Below are 16,105 nucleotides of genomic sequence, written 5' to 3'. Positions count from 1 at the left end.
AAAGTGTTTTAGTGACTTTCACAAACACTTTTCACTGGTTTTACTGGAGACTTTAAGACTTGAACTGTAGCTTGATCAGAAAACTATTGATAGAAGCCAAATCTTTGAAAACACTTTAGTCTCAATAAACTGAGGACACTGAACACCAGAGTCACGTCCTTCTGAGGAATCAGCTCATGTTTTATATCTTATTATTCAAATATTAATCATTCACTGTTGACCAGAACTTCACTCCTGTTGTTTTACACATAGAATTCAGTTTAAACTTCTTTTAAACCTCAATTCACATCCATGAATCCTAATTAAGTCAATGTGTTTTAAACTGTGTTAGTAATTCATCATTCAGTTTTCTGGGTGAAACTCAAACTAAATGAATTAAAACACAAAGTACAGCTGTGAATTGTAGTAATGAGGGTTGGCGATGTGTTTGCTCTTATTTTGAAGGAATTTTTTGTCTTAACCGGAAGTTAGTCACTATTCATAGCTTGAAGGGAGGGGGGGGGGGGGGGGGCAGAGCGCTGTTCTTCAAACACGTCCGCAACCACGCTTTAAGTACTGACGCCTGTCTCTCGACCTCCATCATCTTTCACTGTAGAATCAGGCATCATGAGCGGAAGAGGCAAAGGAGGAAAGGGACTCGGTAAAGGAGGCGCCAAGCGCCACCGGAAAGTCCTCCGTGATAACATCCAGGGAATCACCAAGCCCGCCATCCGCCGTCTGGCTCGCCGCGGCGGAGTCAAGCGTATCTCGGGTCTGATCTACGAGGAGACCCGCGGTGTGCTCAAGGTCTTCCTGGAGAACGTCATCCGGGACGCCGTCACCTACACCGAGCACGCCAAGAGGAAGACGGTCACCGCCATGGACGTGGTGTATGCCCTCAAGAGGCAGGGCCGAACCCTGTACGGCTTCGGAGGTTAAACCAGACCCTCATCCAGTCCACACTCACTCTAACGGCTCTTTTAAGGGCCTCCAAACCACCTAAAGACTCTTTATTCCTCTTAGTTTGATCAAGTTCATATATTCTATAGCTCAGTTATAAACTCTTCAGGCAGCACCTGCTCTGGGACTGATCAACTGTTACAGCTGCAAAGTCTTCTTCCTCTGATTTAGTAGTTCATCTTATAGCTTCTATACAAGCTGCAGGATGAGACATCAAGCTGTTTGCTTTACAACAATAAGAGTCCTGTACAACCTGCTCTCCAGGTCAGCTGGGAAAGAGGCCTCAGGAGGGAGTGAAGGTGGAGGAGCTGCTCTTTAGAAGGTGGAGCACCAGGTGAGGCCCAGCAGCTCCGTCCAGCCTGTCACACTACCACATCTTCTGTCTCTTCAAAAACACACACGTTTAATCCTCATTTTTCATTCCTTTAAGATCTGACGGCTAAACTCACCTCAGAGATAAAAACCACTGCAGCTTTTTCAAACTTCAAGATGATCAATGTTTCTGTTTCACCTGGACATTCATGTTATTTTATGCTTAAATCAAATTCTGTGGATCAGCTGTATTTATTTTCTTTCTATTTATCAATTAAAATGGATCTAACACAAAGCACTCTTCTAAAAATAAGTGCTCATATTATCTTCAGCTCCTTCTGGTCCTGGACATCAGTATAGAAGATGATCTTTTAGACTTACTGCCTCATTTAAAGATCAGAGTTTTACCTGAACTGAACACCTGCAATAATCTAAAATAAAAACCTGATGGTGCTCATTTAGATAATCATTTAGTTAATTTGATGCTACAGGTGTTTTCACTTATATGTTCAGGAGCTGTTTGAGAAAACAATCCTACATCACATCACTAGTTCCCCTCATGTTAACACAGTGAAGAGGGCAGAGGAAGCAGCTCTTGAGCAGAGGGAGGTGGCTCTGAAAAGAGCCGTTGTGTTGTCAGAGTCAGAGGGAGTCAGTCTAAGCTCTCTCTCCGCGGATGCGGCGGGCCAGCTGGATGTCTTTGGGCATGATGGTGACCCTCTTGGCGTGGATGGCGCACAGGTTGGTGTCCTCGAAGAGACCGACCAGGTAAGCCTCGCTGGCCTCCTGCAGAGCCATGACGGCCGAGCTCTGGAAGCGCAGGTCGGTCTTAAAGTCCTGAGCGATCTCGCGGACCAGGCGCTGGAAGGGCAGCTTGCGGATGAGCAGCTCGGTGGACTTCTGGTAGCGGCGGATCTCCCTGAGGGCCACCGTGCCGGGCCTGTAGCGGTGAGGCTTCTTCACTCCGCCGGTGGCCGGGGCGCTCTTGCGGGCGGCCTTGGTGGCCAGCTGCTTCCTGGGAGCTTTTCCTCCGGTGGACTTACGGGCGGTCTGCTTGGTTCGGGCCATCGTTTGCGTTTATTTTCCTGTTAAACAAGAAATATAATGACGGTTCCGCTGCAGACGTCTCTTTTATAGGCAGCGCTGGAGCGCTGGCAACACTGATTGGTCCAACGTAAGCATGTGACCTAGCTGTGCTCCTATTGGACAAAACAAATTTTGAAATTCCCGCTTTCAGAGCAGCCGTTCAGCTCAATATAATATAATATAATATAATATAATATAATATAATAAGGATATGTGTAATATATAAAACTAAGTAATGATTTAAAAAACAAATTTGAATATTTAGTCTGTAAAAAGTAAAGGTGCATGCTGTGCTGTATTGTCACCTTAATGCTTCCAAAACAACAGCGCAGGTGTGTTTTGTCCAAAAAGTGTTTGTTCAGCAATATGATCAGGATCAAGATATCAATAAGATAAGTTTAAATTGATCCTGCAGAGGGGAAATTCACTGATCACAGCAGCTCAATAGTAAAAAGACAAATGTGAAAAGAGAATACAAAACAGACATGGAAACAGAAAAGACACAAATACACTATAAACACCCTCCATATATACAGATGTACCCATGGGTTGTTACATTGCACTAGATCAATGAATTCCACAGGATAGGAATGTGGATAACTGACGTGTGCATTAATTACACTGAGAACTGCCATAAATATGTAAATAAATATGTAAATAAATTGTCCCTAAATATACTTTGACATTGTAGATTATGTGGACTAAAGTGATTCTAGCCTCTTTACCTGTTTATTGTCCCTCTGTGAGCGTCCTGTGTTATAAAACGTCTTCCTGTTCCTGCACACTGCAAAGTCTCCTCAGCAGGTGAAGACGACTCTTGTTCTTCTTCTACAGGACGTCTGTGTTTTCTGTATATGATGTATAGATGTTATAAATATTATAGATGTTATAGGTGTTATAAATGTTATAGATGTTAAATGTTATAAATGTTATAAATGTTATAGATGTTAGATGTTTGGATGTTATAGATGTTATAGATGTTAGATGTTTGGATGTTATAGATGTTATAGATAGTTAAGATGTAAAGAGAAAGGCAGAGAGCATGGTCTCCACTGTTGCCTGAAACTAGAGGAGTTGGTCTTTTCATTGATAACAAACAGCTGGAGCCAAACGTGGAGCTGATCAGCAAAGAGCAAATTTGTACATACACTACTCACTAAAAGTTAGGGATATTCAACTTTCAGGTGAAATATATGGAAAATGTAAAAAGTGAATGCTACAGTGATTTTATATCATGAAAGTAGGGCATTTAAGTAGAAGCATGCACTGGTGATTTTATTCATCTTAAACAATTTATTGAAAGAAAATCTACCAACAGTGGTAGGTAAACCACAACAAAACATGTTCAGTGTCTCAATAAATTGGGACGTGGCCAAAGGACGTCCACTCCTCTCCTTCCTGTGACTCTTCCAGTCTCTGTATCACTGTTCCAACCTCCTGATGACACTCTGTGACCCTCTAAGCTCAGTGAACACCTCCGTCTGAGGACTTCCTGTTTGAAGCCTCCAGTGTTGAGGTGCTGCTGATCAACTGTTAGGTGTCGTCTTGGTCTCATGATGTCAGAATGTGAACAGCAGGATGAGGAGGACTGTTTAAATACCAATTCTAACTGAAGCAGGAAATGTATTGGTGGATTCAGGGATCAAACCTGTTGTGAATGTTGCTGTTAAGCTTCTTGTTAGAGAACAGCAGCTGGTGCAGAAAGTACTGAGACACTGAACAGTTGGACATGTGCATTCAAAGGTTTAGAGAAGGTCACATTAAGTTCACCTGGAAAGGTTAGAATGCATTTTAGGTTCATTCTGAGATTTCACCTGAAAGCCGAATATCCCTAACTTTTAGTGAGGAGTGTATGTGTTAATATTCCATCAAAACTGTCATGAAAAACATTAAAACAAACATAATTGTGTCCTTGACCACAGACTTAATTTCATACTTTCACACATGATGTTTTTCTGCCATCAACTGGACGTTTGTTGGTATTAAAGGCTACGTCTCCATTCAGAGATGTTTCTTTTATTGGGCTATACAAATTGAATTGAATTGAAATTGAATTGAATGTATTGATTTAATACTGTGAACACTGTGGTGGTGAGCAGGGTAAACGTGATGTCAGATGGTCAGCCTCCCTTTGAAGAGGTAAGAAAATCAATCTGGCAGACTTTAGAAAGTCTCTTCTAATTAAAACCTTTGCTGTATTGATGTGCTTTGCCTTTTTTTTTTTTTTTTAAATCTACAGTTGCAGCTAGTGAGTTACTGCGTGAATCCAGTCACATCTCTGTGCAGTCGATCATTGTTATCGTGGTTTAATCTAGAATTGACTTTAGGTGAGGATTAAATGTACATTTCTCTTATCACAGTTCAGGCTCAGTAAGTCACAATGTTACCGACCACTGAGCTCCAATTAATCACCAGGATCATGAATATTGACCTGATCTTTGCACGTCTGTCTGGAATTTGCAGTGAATCTGCACTGCAGAGAAAAGTGTCCTTTAACTTGAGTTAATTAGGTGCTATTAAAATTTTGATTGTATAGGAAGCCAGAAGTAGATGTTTAAGAAAAAAAAGATTTAGCAGTTTATTTATTTGCATTCCAGTATTTAGTCCAGTGGTTCCTCCAAACCCTCACAGGACAGAAAGCAGCCACAACTGTGTTTCAGACACAAATAGTGATGCTGCTGTGCTTTTATTTTCTCACCCCAGATTCTACTGTGATCAGTAAAAATTACCAATTAATAGAAGATTCAGCCCAGAAACACATCGTGGTGAAATAGTGGCACTGAGCCTTTATGTCAAGATGCCACTTAGTCTTCTAATCATTCACCCATGATACAGTAGATTGACAGATACATGGATCACTGCTCTCACAGGTGGAGTGTGTGGCTCTTAAAAGAGCCTTTGTTTTTAGATGTGGGGTCAGTTTACTTGGAGCTGGTGTACTTGGTGACCGCCTTGGTGCCCTCAGACACGGCGTGCTTGGCCAGCTCACCGGGCAGCAGCAGGCGGACGGCGGTCTGGATCTCCCTGGAGGTGATGGTGGAGCGCTTGTTGTAGTGAGCCAGACGGGAGGCCTCACCGGCGATGCGCTCGAAGATGTCGTTAACAAAGGAGTTCATGATGCCCATGGCCTTGGAGGAGATACCGGTGTCCGGGTGCACCTGCTTCATCACTTTGTAGACATAGATGGCGTAGCTCTCCTTCCTGGTCCTCCTCTTCTTCCGGTCTTTCTTGCCGGCCGTCTTGCTGGCCGCCTTCTTGGAGCCCTTCCTGGGCGCTGCCTTCTGCTGAGGTTCCGGCATTGTCACGACTTCGGTGCTTCCTGTGAATTACAAAACCCCAAACAACCACACTAGCTCTATTTAAATAAATGAGATGTAAATACCGCTGTGCTGCTCCCGCTCTGCCATTGGTCAGTTTTCAGTGCGTCAGCGAGTAACCATGCGGAAGTGTCACAACGCTGCAGGAGTGTGGCGTTTGTGTGTGTGTGTGTGTGTGTGTGTGTGTGTGTGTGTGTGTGTGTGTGTGTGTGTGTGTGTGTGTGTGTAGCTGCTCCTTTATTTCACTGTTTTGTGAAAGAAAACGCAGATGAAAATGTTAATGAGGCTCCAGTTAGTCTGTAAAACACGTTAGTGAAACATTAGGGGTTCCAAATAAACATCCACATGTTTGTTGTAAGATAAATGTTTTATTCTGGTCTTCTGATGAAGTAAAATGTGTTTGCATGTGCAGCTAATTGATATTAATTAATACAACTGATTGATTTAGTGGGAAAAGACCATTTAAGATACTGTGATATTTCACATGCTTTTCATGCATGTTTTTCTCCTTCAGTCTGTTTTCAGTGTGTTTTACATTTACATCTTTTATCGGCACAAGATGGACTTCAATCTGAGGTCAGATTTTATTATTTATTTTTTTTACAATATCTGTGTGTTTTTAAATGCACTGCAATATAAATAAAGCTAATTTCCTCTCATTTATTCTCTCATTAAATATCACCACACAAAATTAAAGAAACAGACATTCAGAAATTAATTTTATTTCTAATGCAGAAAGTAGCAGACAGCCACATTTTAAACAGCATAGAAAATAAACACGCTCTGATCTTATGTTCAGGCCACTGAGGGAAACACAGTGAAGATAAACTGAACGACCTGCAAACATCATTTGGATTAGCTTCTTCTTCTTTTATTCTATGACCTTTAAATTAAACCATAATGAGACACTGAGAGTTTTAGATTCGGTACATTAGTGTTTTTGTTGCTGCTCTATATGATCAGTGGTGTTAATGAGACCCAATCATCACTGCAGGGGATAACAATCAGTATACTTTAGCAACAATTGAAGAAAATGGTGTATTTCTAGTAGGATTTCAATAATATTACATTATAGTTTTTGTAAGATTTCATTCATGTGTTAGTCATGTGCACTTTTAGTTATGGCTTCATGCTTTAAGTCGCCCTCCAACACAATTTTATTTTAATTTCTGAGCTCTTTAGTGAACATTAACCTAATTAAAACAGCACAAACACCAACGGATAGAGCAGATTTTGTGTGTTTAATTACAGGCTGCATTATAGATGGGTGTACGTTTAACAATATTTATCCTCATCTCATAGTTTCTCAGACTTAGATCCCATATATGGCCGTCCATCCCTGCATCCAAGGCTGTTGGTTCATTCAAAAGAGATCAATATTGTACGGAAATGTGTTACTGTCAACACATACAGATCAAGATCACATACAGTTAGTGGTTTAATCCTTACTTATATGTTGGTTACCTGTTTGGTCATTAAGACATTTGAATCAAACAGGGAGGAAAAAGCTCTTGAAGAGATCAGCAGTGGTGCATATTTTATTTAGATACCTCAAGTTTTAATAACATGTCGATTACAGCCAGAACACAAATGTGTGGAGGATTAAAAAAGTCCACAATGACGATGTTTAAGTGAAATAAAATAAGATGAGATAATCCTTTATTGACCCCCATGTGGGGAATTCAGGTGTTGCACCAGCCAATGTACAGGTATACAACATTAAAAATACAAAATTAAAAGCGCAATAGAAAAAAGTAAGACATGTTAAAAAGATCTATTTATGACAGTGACTTCATTTATAAGTGGCAGCAGCAAGAGAAGAAAGAGCAACACAAATCAGAATTAGAGGATGAAGAGGAATCCAGATGTTACATGATAAACAATAAACACATCCAGTGAAAGGACAACTGGATTCTGACCGCTGAGTACAGTGTGAACAAGAAGTCTGAGCCTATTAAATTTAAAAACTTCACGTTTTAATAACATTTCTATAATTACATTGGTCAGTTAAAGCATCTTTTAGTTAAGACACAAGCGCTGTATGTTCTTTCACTTCATTATTATTATTATTGGTGGTAGTAGTATTATTAGTATTATATAATACATCTCACTCTGAATGTACATGTTGTTATATATTATTATTAGTAGTGGTATTGTTTGTATCATTATTATTATTATCATTATTATTACTTTCGTGTTTGAAGTTTATTCTTATTCTTTTGGAGCTGTGTGTAACAAAAAGCAATTTCCCCCTGAGGATTATTAAAGTAATTCTGATTCTGATTAACTTCATTATCTGGTCGTTTTGGGTCAAAAAACTGAAGAAATATGATCTTTAAATGAGGCAGTAAGTCTAAAAGATCATCTTCTATACTGATGTCCAGGACCAGAAGGAGCTGAAGATAATATGAGCACTTGTTTTTAGAAGAGTGCTTTGTGTTAGATCCATTTTAATTGATAAATAGAAAGAAAAGAAATACAGCTGATCCACAGAATTTGATTTAAGCATAAAATAACATGAATGTCCAGGTGAAACAGAAACATTGATCATCTTGAAGTTTGAAAAAGCTGCAGTGGTTTTTATCTCTGAGGTGAGTTTAGCCGTCAGATCTTAAAGGAATGAAAAATGAGGATTAAATGTGTGTGTTTTTGAAGAGACAGAAGATGTGGTAGTGTGACAGGCTGGACGGAGCTGCTGGGCCTCACCTGGTGCTCCACCTTCTAAAGAGCAGCTCCTCCACCTTCACTCCCTCCTGAGGCCTCTTTCCCAGCTGACCTGGAGAGCAGGTTGTACAGGACTGTTATTGTTGTAAAGCAAACAGCTTGATGTCTCATCCTGCAGCTTGTATAGAAGCTATAAGATGAACTACTAAATCAGAGGAAGAAGACTTTGCAGCTGTAACAGTTGATCAGTCCCAGAGCAGGTGCTGCCTGAAGAGTTTATAACTGAGCTATAGAATATATGAACTTGATCAAACTAAGAGGAATAAAGAGTCTTTAGGTGGTTTGGAGGCTCTGAAAAGAGCCGTTAGAGTGAGTGTGGACTGGATGAGGGTCTGGTTTAACCTCCGAAGCCGTACAGGGTTCGGCCCTGCCTCTTGAGGGCATACACCACGTCCATGGCGGTGACCGTCTTCCTCTTGGCGTGCTCGGTGTAGGTGACGGCGTCCCGGATGACGTTCTCCAGGAAGACCTTGAGCACACCGCGGGTCTCCTCGTAGATCAGACCCGAGATACGTTTGACTCCGCCGCGGCGAGCCAGACGGCGGATGGCGGGCTTGGTGATTCCCTGGATGTTATCACGGAGGACTTTCCGGTGGCGCTTGGCGCCTCCTTTACCGAGTCCCTTTCCTCCTTTGCCTCTTCCGCTCATGATGCCTGATTCTACAGTGAAAGATGATGGAGGTCGAGAGACAGGCGTCAGTACTTAAAGCGTGGTTGCGGACGTGTTTGAAGAACAGCGCTCTGCCCCCCCCCCCCCCCCCCCCCTCCCTTCAAGCTATGAATAGTGACTAACTTCCGGTTAAGACAAAAAATTCCTTCAAAATAAGAGCAAACACATCGCCAACCCCCATTACTACAATTCACAGCTGTACTTTGTGTTTTAATTCATTTAGTTTGAGTTTCACCCAGAAAACTGAATGATGAATTACTAACACAGTTTAAAGCACATTGACTTAATTAGGATTCATGGATGTGAATTGAGGTTTAAAAGAAGTTTAAACTGAATTCTATGTGTAAAACAACAGGAGTGAAGTTCTGGTCAACAGTGAATGATTAATATTTGAATAATAAGATATAAAACATGAGCTGATTCCTCAGAAGGACGTGACTCTGGTGTTCAGTGTCCTCAGTTTATTGAGACTAAAGTGTTTTCAAAGATTTGGCTTCTGTCAATAGTTTTCTGATCAAGCTACAGTTCAAGTCTTAAAGTCTCCAGTAAAACCAGTGAAAAGTGTTTGTGAAAGTCACTAAAACACTTTTCATGGTTTGTAACATGAAATGTTTGTTCCTCAGCAGCTGATCAGCTGATTTAAATGTGTCATTAAAGGGGTTTTTAATTTTATTTCTAAAAAAAGACCACCACACTGAGGTTTGTACAACAGGCCCAGAAATGTATGCAGCTCTCTATCTGAGCTCCACCAGTGAAGAGAAGGAAGTCTTTTACTTGACTGCATTTGTCTGACAGATTGTACCCAATTAAAGCAGCAGAAATGTATTAAAGGAGCTTTAATTGTCCCCAATTCCTCCATCTAAGACTGTGAGATGCTGCTGACATGAATGTAGTAAAAAGTGAAGTGTAATAGTTGAACCATTGTTTAATAGTTTGCTGCTGAATTGTTTTGGATGGAGACACTTTGTGGGAAGTTGTTGTAGATGTGAGAGAGTTAAAGGATCAGTGGAGGCTGTTTTACTGATGGAGGTCCTCTGGCTGCAGGAGACAAGCATAAGTTCTAATAAAGTAAGATAGAATGAGCTCTTGATGTAGGAGTGGGTGGCTCTTAAAAGAGCCTTTGTGTCGGTGTGATGTGGTCCCGGGTGTTTACTTGGACTTGGCGGCCTTGTCGGTCTTCTTGGGCAGCAGGACCGCCTGGATGTTGGGCAGCACGCCGCCCTGAGCGATGGTGACTCCGCCCAGCAGCTTGTTGAGCTCCTCGTCGTTGCGGACGGCCAGCTGCAGGTGACGGGGGATGATACGAGTCTTCTTGTTGTCGCGGGCGGCGTTTCCGGCCAGCTCCAGGATCTCAGCGGTCAGGTACTCCAGCACGGCCGCCAGGTAGACCGGAGCTCCGGCTCCCACACGCTGAGCGTAGTTGCCCTTCCTCAGCAGCCTGTGGACACGGCCCACCGGGAACTGGAGCCCGGCGCGGGATGAGCGGGTCTTGGCCTTGGCTCTGACTTTACCGGCTCCTTTACCGCCACGTCCAGACATCTTCAAATGGTTCTCTGGTGATTTCTCTAAGCAGAATACTGTAAAACCTGGAGGGTCCAGGAAATATATTTCAAACCATCCGGTCGTTCATTGGACAGAAACAGCTGCAAAATGATCGCCCAATCAGAAAAGCAGACGTCACTTTACTTCCGCAAACATGACACTTGCGTAGTAGGGTATCAGGACTTACCAAAATAAGACGCTCAACATCCCAAAAAAATCCAAATACACTTTATATAATTAATTTATGTACAAAATGTGGTGTAGTGAGATAAATAAAGTAATGAAATAAAGTGGAATTTGACAGATGGAAGTTGAAAGCACATAATAAAATAATTGTTTTATTGTCTTAATTGTGTCTACTTCCTATGGGCTTTTATCATTTGATTTTACTCTCATTTTAACTGTCTTTTAGTAAATAAATGTATATAAATACAGTATAATTCTAATTATTCTAAAATAATGATCTAATATTACTTTTTGATGAAGACGAAGGGCTGATCTCCTTCAGTAGGTCATTACTGTCTTCTGTCTTTTTACTTTCATACATGTTTTTGTCCTGATTAAATATTGTTGTCATTGCTAATGACTTTTAAACCTTAACTGACATTTAAGATGAAATAAGAAAACTCAACTTCTAATGTAATATTCTACAGTGAAGTGAATAAAAGGACCTCTTAATATCTATACACATCCATAACAGTCAAATAATGGTGAGCAGGTTTTTGTTATAAGTTGGAGGATATTGATCAGATCAGATACGTCTTATCTAGTGGTGTTTAGTTTAATTTAATCAACATTGGAATTTCTCCAAGTTTACTTAAGAGTGAACTTCCATTAGTCACACAGTGGCAGCACCTTTTCAACTGGTTCTTTACTTTGATTTCTGGCTCTTTGTGGCCTTTTTTTTGTCTCCCCAGCAGATTAGAAAGTAGAAACTACTATTATTACTACCACTAGCTTCACTTTCATTTGGCATTTCAGCATCTTGACTTCATTCAGCAGCAGCATTCACACACAACTTCTCCAGAAAGTGTAAATGTTCTAGTATAATAATGATCTGAAAACTGTATGTTAACTGTCAGTTATGGTCGGTTGTCTTGTAAACTGGATTTTGTGAAAATATTCCATTAAACCAAGACATCATATATTCAGTTAAGTTGAATGCGTATAAATATTTCTGTAGTGTTCACTTTACTGTCTTCAGAGGAGAATAGATTAGTTTAAAATACTAAATCTATGGTAGAAGGTCATTAAATGTATTTACTCAAGTACACAGTACTTACTGATTAATTCATATTTCCCACTTGATAAACATCAGACACCACAAAAGCAGGTAAACTGACTTAAAAACAAAGTAACATAAGAAAAACACATCTTAATATTTCAAACTTAATGAAACGAGCTCTTTTTCTGGGTGTGTGGCTCTGAAAAGAGCCGTTGTGGATTGAAAAGAGGAGGTCTGTTCATTTCTTGGCTGCCGCCTTCTTCACTTTGGGTTTAGCGGCCCTCTTGGCTGCTTTCTTCGGGGTGGCGGCCTTCTTAGGGGCCGCTGCTTTCTTGGGGGCCGCTGCCTTCTTCACAGCCTTCTTCGGGCTCTTGGTGGTCTTCTTGGTAGATTTCTTGGCGGCAACAGCGGGTTTCTTCGCCTTCTTGGGTGAAGCTTTGGCTGATTTGGGCTTCTTAGCAGCGGCTGGCTTCTTGGCTGCCGACTTCTTGGCTATCGGCTTCTTGGCTGCCGGCTTCTTGACCTCCTTCTTGGGCTTCTCGTCGGTCTTTCCCGCCTTGAAGGACCCGGAAGCTCCGGTCCCTTTGGTCTGCTGAAGGACTCCTTTGGCCAGCAGGTTCTTCACGGAGCGTTTCAGCGCGGAGCTGTTGCGCTCCACGTCGTATCCTCCAGCGGCCACCGCCTTCTTTATGGCGGCGTAGGACAGACCCTTCCGGTCCTTGGAGGCGGCCACGGCCTTCAGGACGAGCTCCTTGGCGCTGGGACCGGCCTTCGTAGCCGGTTTGGCTGCCTTCTTCTTCGGGGCTTTGGCCGGGGCCGGGGCCGGGGCGGCGGCGGGTGTTGGGGCGACTTCTGCCATGTCAGGTGCTGTGAGGTGCTGCTGAGTCCGCAGTGACGGATGAGGAACTCCCAGCTGAGGGAGGCCCTTAAACACAGCATGAGAACCGTGGAGACTCAGCCCAGCCTGCAGCTGTACAGAGCAGCAAGAACTCGGAGCCTCCTGTGTTTTCTCCTCACCGGGAAACGGAGCAAACTCCCTCCTGGAGGAGGCTCGGAGGTGCAGAAGGACTCCAGCTCACAGCGGAGCAGCGTCTCTCCACGCGTGGCTCACACGAAGCTTTCAACTGTTTGGTTTTTTGATGGAGGAGCCTTCAAACCCGCCTTCACTGCCGCCGTGTGAGGCACCGTTCCCGGACTTTTCCCTCTAATTTCAGCTCTAAAAGCTTAAAAACCCTCCAGAAGTCCAGTGAAAGCAGCCGGACGGTGACAGCAGGTGTTTGTTTAAAGGCTCAAAGTAAAAACAGCCACCTGATGAACTGAATTCTGCCTCAAACACTGTTCAGTTTGACGGCTGCAAACACAGTCCCAGGTCAGCAGGCTGACAGTCACTGTGTTCATCATGTGGTTTATTCTGAGTCTCTGAACACACTGGAGGTGTTTTATTGATCATCTGCTGTAATTACCAATAAATAAACACTTTACTGCAGCAGATTAGAGCTTCACAAAGATCTGCCAGAGCCTTAAGCTGCTCATGTGGCCTGTGTTCAGCAGGAGGGAAGTACTGAAGTTTGAAATTAATCTGATAGTGAAGGAGATTAACAGGTTTATGCTTTTGTTTGTTCATCTTTTAAATCTCTCCCATCTGCCGCTGTGTGTCTTCACTGTGATTTCTCTCTTTAATCCTCTAAAGTCCACTGGAAAGAGTCTGACAGTGAGATGTGACGATCATTCAGAGATCCAGTGTAAAATCATCAGTCATCTGCTGTTTCATTAAAAAAGGCTGAGATACTTTCTGAAACAATGTGAGTCCTTTATTTAACGTTTTTTTCTTCTAAATGTATGATACAACACTTAGATCAGTTATTACGATGTGAAATAAAGCATCTATCACACTTCCACAGGTGACCGATGTTTGGAGACCATTGTGGGGAATTTTAATACTACTTTTAATCACTACTTATAAAAAGGCCAATTATACAATACTGTGTGCCTTAAATTTGTACTAACAGCACTAAATGTAAAACTAATTACAGAACACAGGACTTGAATTAGCACTAATAACTGTATGACTAAACATTATAATAATAATAATAAACTGTATAACCTATATTTGAACTAACTAAGTGACCTGTGAGTGAACTAATAATAGTAAAACAAATGGCTCTAATGGTTGGTTATTTAATAACACTGGAAGCTCAGTTCACTGACAATGTATGTACTGTTTTAAATCAGCAGGGAGAGACTTATTAATGCAATGCACCGCCTCAGGGAAGAGCCATACCCCATAGCTGCTAAAGAGGGGAACCAGCACTGGCCCCAGGTTCTGAAGGACCAGACACATGATGGTCAGGTGGGACGTTTATGGCAAGAAAGCACAAGCACGCTTACATGCACTACAATACACCCCATAAACTACATCTCACACCATACTGGGAGCTCCAAGGACAGGGCTGGTGGAAGGCTGTCATTGTAACAGGAGGATGAGATAGCAGCAGGGGAGGATGTTCTCAGAAAGACTCCATTGTAAGAAGCTCCCACATGATAGGAAAAGGTCACCAGGGAGGATACTTTGTTTACAGGTGCAGCTGCTGGATGAAGGTGGTGATGCCCAGAGGCTGGGACCAGCCTGGGCACCAACGAAGGGAGGGCCAAGTCTAAACCACGGTTACTCCCCACCTAGACGACCAATCAGAAATAATTGTATTCTTGCTGGAATGTATATACTGTTACTACATAGTGTTTCAGGGTTCACTCTGGGACCTGTTGGCTGCAGACTAACAGCTTGCTGACTGTGGTTTTCAGAGCTCAGACTGAGTCCTTGATCAAGATCAATACTTATTCACACAGAAAATAAAACACCTTGAATGAGAGAAGTTGCCTGTCCTTCATCGAAAAAAACCAACACGCTGACACCATCAAAGGAAGAAAGAATCTACTAATGTTTTCTGTACTACAGAGGCGTCCTGACAGTACTGAGCTTTAGTTTGCCATATTTAAATGTAACACATACAACTATACAGCTGCAGTGGCTCCTATCTGAAGAACTTGTAGATTTAACTGTAAATACATTTTGTTCAGTTTGAAATTTGACTATTTACAACACAACAAAATAAGAATAAGAATAAGACCGACTTTATTTATCCCGGAGGAAATTGTTGTGCCAGAGTGCGGTACAGAGGTCGTCACAACAATACAAAATATTAAAATACAAAATTGAACAGAAACTTAGACACAATAAAATACAATTAAATTAAATAGCCTGTCCCTTTTTAAAACAAAAAGTACAGATTGAAAAGTACAAATCTGTGAGAAGTGTCACAGTGTGTGAGGTGAAGTGTGCAAAGTAAGTGAAACTATACAGAATAGACTTTAACAATTAAATAAGATATGTGCAAAGTGCAAACTGCAAAACGGGAGACAAAGTGAAAGGGAATGACCTTTACGGTTATTACACATGATTCTGCTGAATGAGTCCGTTAGGTGTCCCTCCTGCTGGTGGAGGAGGTGTTATACAGTCTAATAGCCACAGGTAGGAAAGACCTCCTGTGGCGTTCTGTGGTGCACCTTGGTGGTCTGAGTCGACGACTGAAGGTGCTCTGACAGGACGTCAGTGTGGCGTGCAGGGGGTGGGAGGTGTCGTCCATGATGCTGAGCAGCTTCTTCAGCATCCTCCTCTCTGACACCTCCACCACAGACTCCAACAAGACTCCCAGGACAGAACCAGCTCTCCTGATGAGCTTGTTGAGTCTGTTGGCGTCAGCTGTTTTCAGCCTGCTGCTCCAGCACACTACAGCGTAGAAGATGACGCCGGCTACCACAGAATGATAGAACATCTGCAGCATGGTCCTGCAGACGTTGAAAGATCTGAGCCTCCTGAGGAAGTACAGTCAGCTCTGACCTTTCTTGTAGACGGCGTGGGTGTTTCTAGACCAGTCCAGTTTATTGTCTATGTGGACACTGAGGTACTTGTAGTCCTCCACGATGTCCACCTCTGATCCGTTGATGAAAATTTCAGTCCTGCAGTTACAGTTAGGATACAAATACAATATTCAGCTGATCTGTCGACGCCTGACTCACCTGATCAGGTGCTTGATGATATTTGATAAGGTTTCTATCTCTTTCAAATTCACTCGTGTGTAAAAATCAATATTTCCTATGTTAAAGCATTAAAAGCCCCCAAAATGACTGGTGTTGTTCATAAGATGAGATATTTCTTTATTAGTCCCACGTTTGGGGAAATTCACAGTTACAGCAGCTCCAGTAAAACAATCAATCATAAAGTATAAAGTA

The 16,105-nt window shown here is 42.1% G+C and overlaps 5 protein-coding genes across 5 annotated transcripts in view; 1 reads left to right on the top strand and 4 right to left on the bottom strand.

The window, feature by feature from the left end:
- The first annotated feature begins 606 nt into the window (after positions 1–606).
- LOC139221922 (histone H4-like) overlaps positions 607–16,105 on the top strand; it is a 29,411-nt gene continuing 13,912 nt past the window's right edge. The window contains exon 1 of the mRNA XM_070853870.1: positions 607–864. Coding sequence (XP_070709971.1) covers positions 607–864 — 258 coding nt within the window. The remainder of the gene's footprint in view (positions 865–16,105) is intronic.
- Positions 1,909–2,319, bottom strand: LOC139221926 (histone H3). Its single transcript, XM_070853874.1, has one exon. It carries the CDS (start codon positions 2,317–2,319, stop codon positions 1,909–1,911), a length of 411 nt encoding a protein of 136 aa, XP_070709975.1.
- Positions 5,214–5,649, bottom strand: LOC139221931 (histone H2B 1/2-like). Its single transcript, XM_070853878.1, has one exon. The coding sequence runs from the start codon at positions 5,634–5,636 to the stop codon at positions 5,259–5,261; it is 378 nt and encodes a 125-aa protein (XP_070709979.1). The 5' UTR covers positions 5,637–5,649; the 3' UTR covers positions 5,214–5,258.
- LOC139221923 (histone H2A-like) lies at positions 8,848–10,599 on the bottom strand. The gene is made up of 2 exons (XM_070853871.1): positions 10,202–10,599; positions 8,848–9,038 (listed from the first exon to the last, which is right to left on the bottom strand). The coding sequence occupies exons 1-2, from the start codon at positions 10,585–10,587 to the stop codon at positions 8,990–8,992; spliced, it is 435 nt and encodes a 144-aa protein (XP_070709972.1). The 5' UTR covers positions 10,588–10,599; the 3' UTR covers positions 8,848–8,989.
- LOC139221920 (histone H1-like) lies at positions 11,995–12,689 on the bottom strand. Its single transcript, XM_070853869.1, has one exon. The coding sequence runs from the start codon at positions 12,672–12,674 to the stop codon at positions 12,054–12,056; it is 621 nt and encodes a 206-aa protein (XP_070709970.1). The 5' UTR covers positions 12,675–12,689; the 3' UTR covers positions 11,995–12,053.

The sequence above is a fragment of the Pempheris klunzingeri genome, chromosome 22 (assembly GCF_042242105.1).
Source record: "Pempheris klunzingeri isolate RE-2024b chromosome 22, fPemKlu1.hap1, whole genome shotgun sequence".
Classification (NCBI taxonomy): domain Eukaryota; kingdom Metazoa; phylum Chordata; class Actinopteri; order Acropomatiformes; family Pempheridae; genus Pempheris; species Pempheris klunzingeri.
The sequence above is the reverse complement of the archived record's forward strand: the minus strand, read 5'-3'. Positions and strand labels throughout refer to the sequence as shown.

Excerpts from the sequence above, each read along its gene's own strand:
- LOC139221926 (XM_070853874.1), bottom strand. The coding sequence starts at position 2,319 with ATGGCCCGAACCAAGCAGACCGCCCGTAAGTCCACCGGAGGAAAAGCT.
- LOC139221931 (XM_070853878.1), bottom strand. The coding sequence starts at position 5,636 with ATGCCGGAACCTCAGCAGAAGGCAGCGCCCAGGAAGGGCTCCAAGAAG.
- LOC139221923 (XM_070853871.1), bottom strand. The coding sequence starts at position 10,587 with ATGTCTGGACGTGGCGGTAAAGGAGCCGGTAAAGTCAGAGCCAAGGCC. Across the intron at positions 9,039-10,201 it reads GACAAGGCCGCCAAGTCCAA|AATCAGGCATCATGAGCGGA; the intron begins GTAAACACCCGG and ends CTTTCACTGTAG.
- LOC139221920 (XM_070853869.1), bottom strand. The coding sequence starts at position 12,674 with ATGGCAGAAGTCGCCCCAACACCCGCCGCCGCCCCGGCCCCGGCCCCG.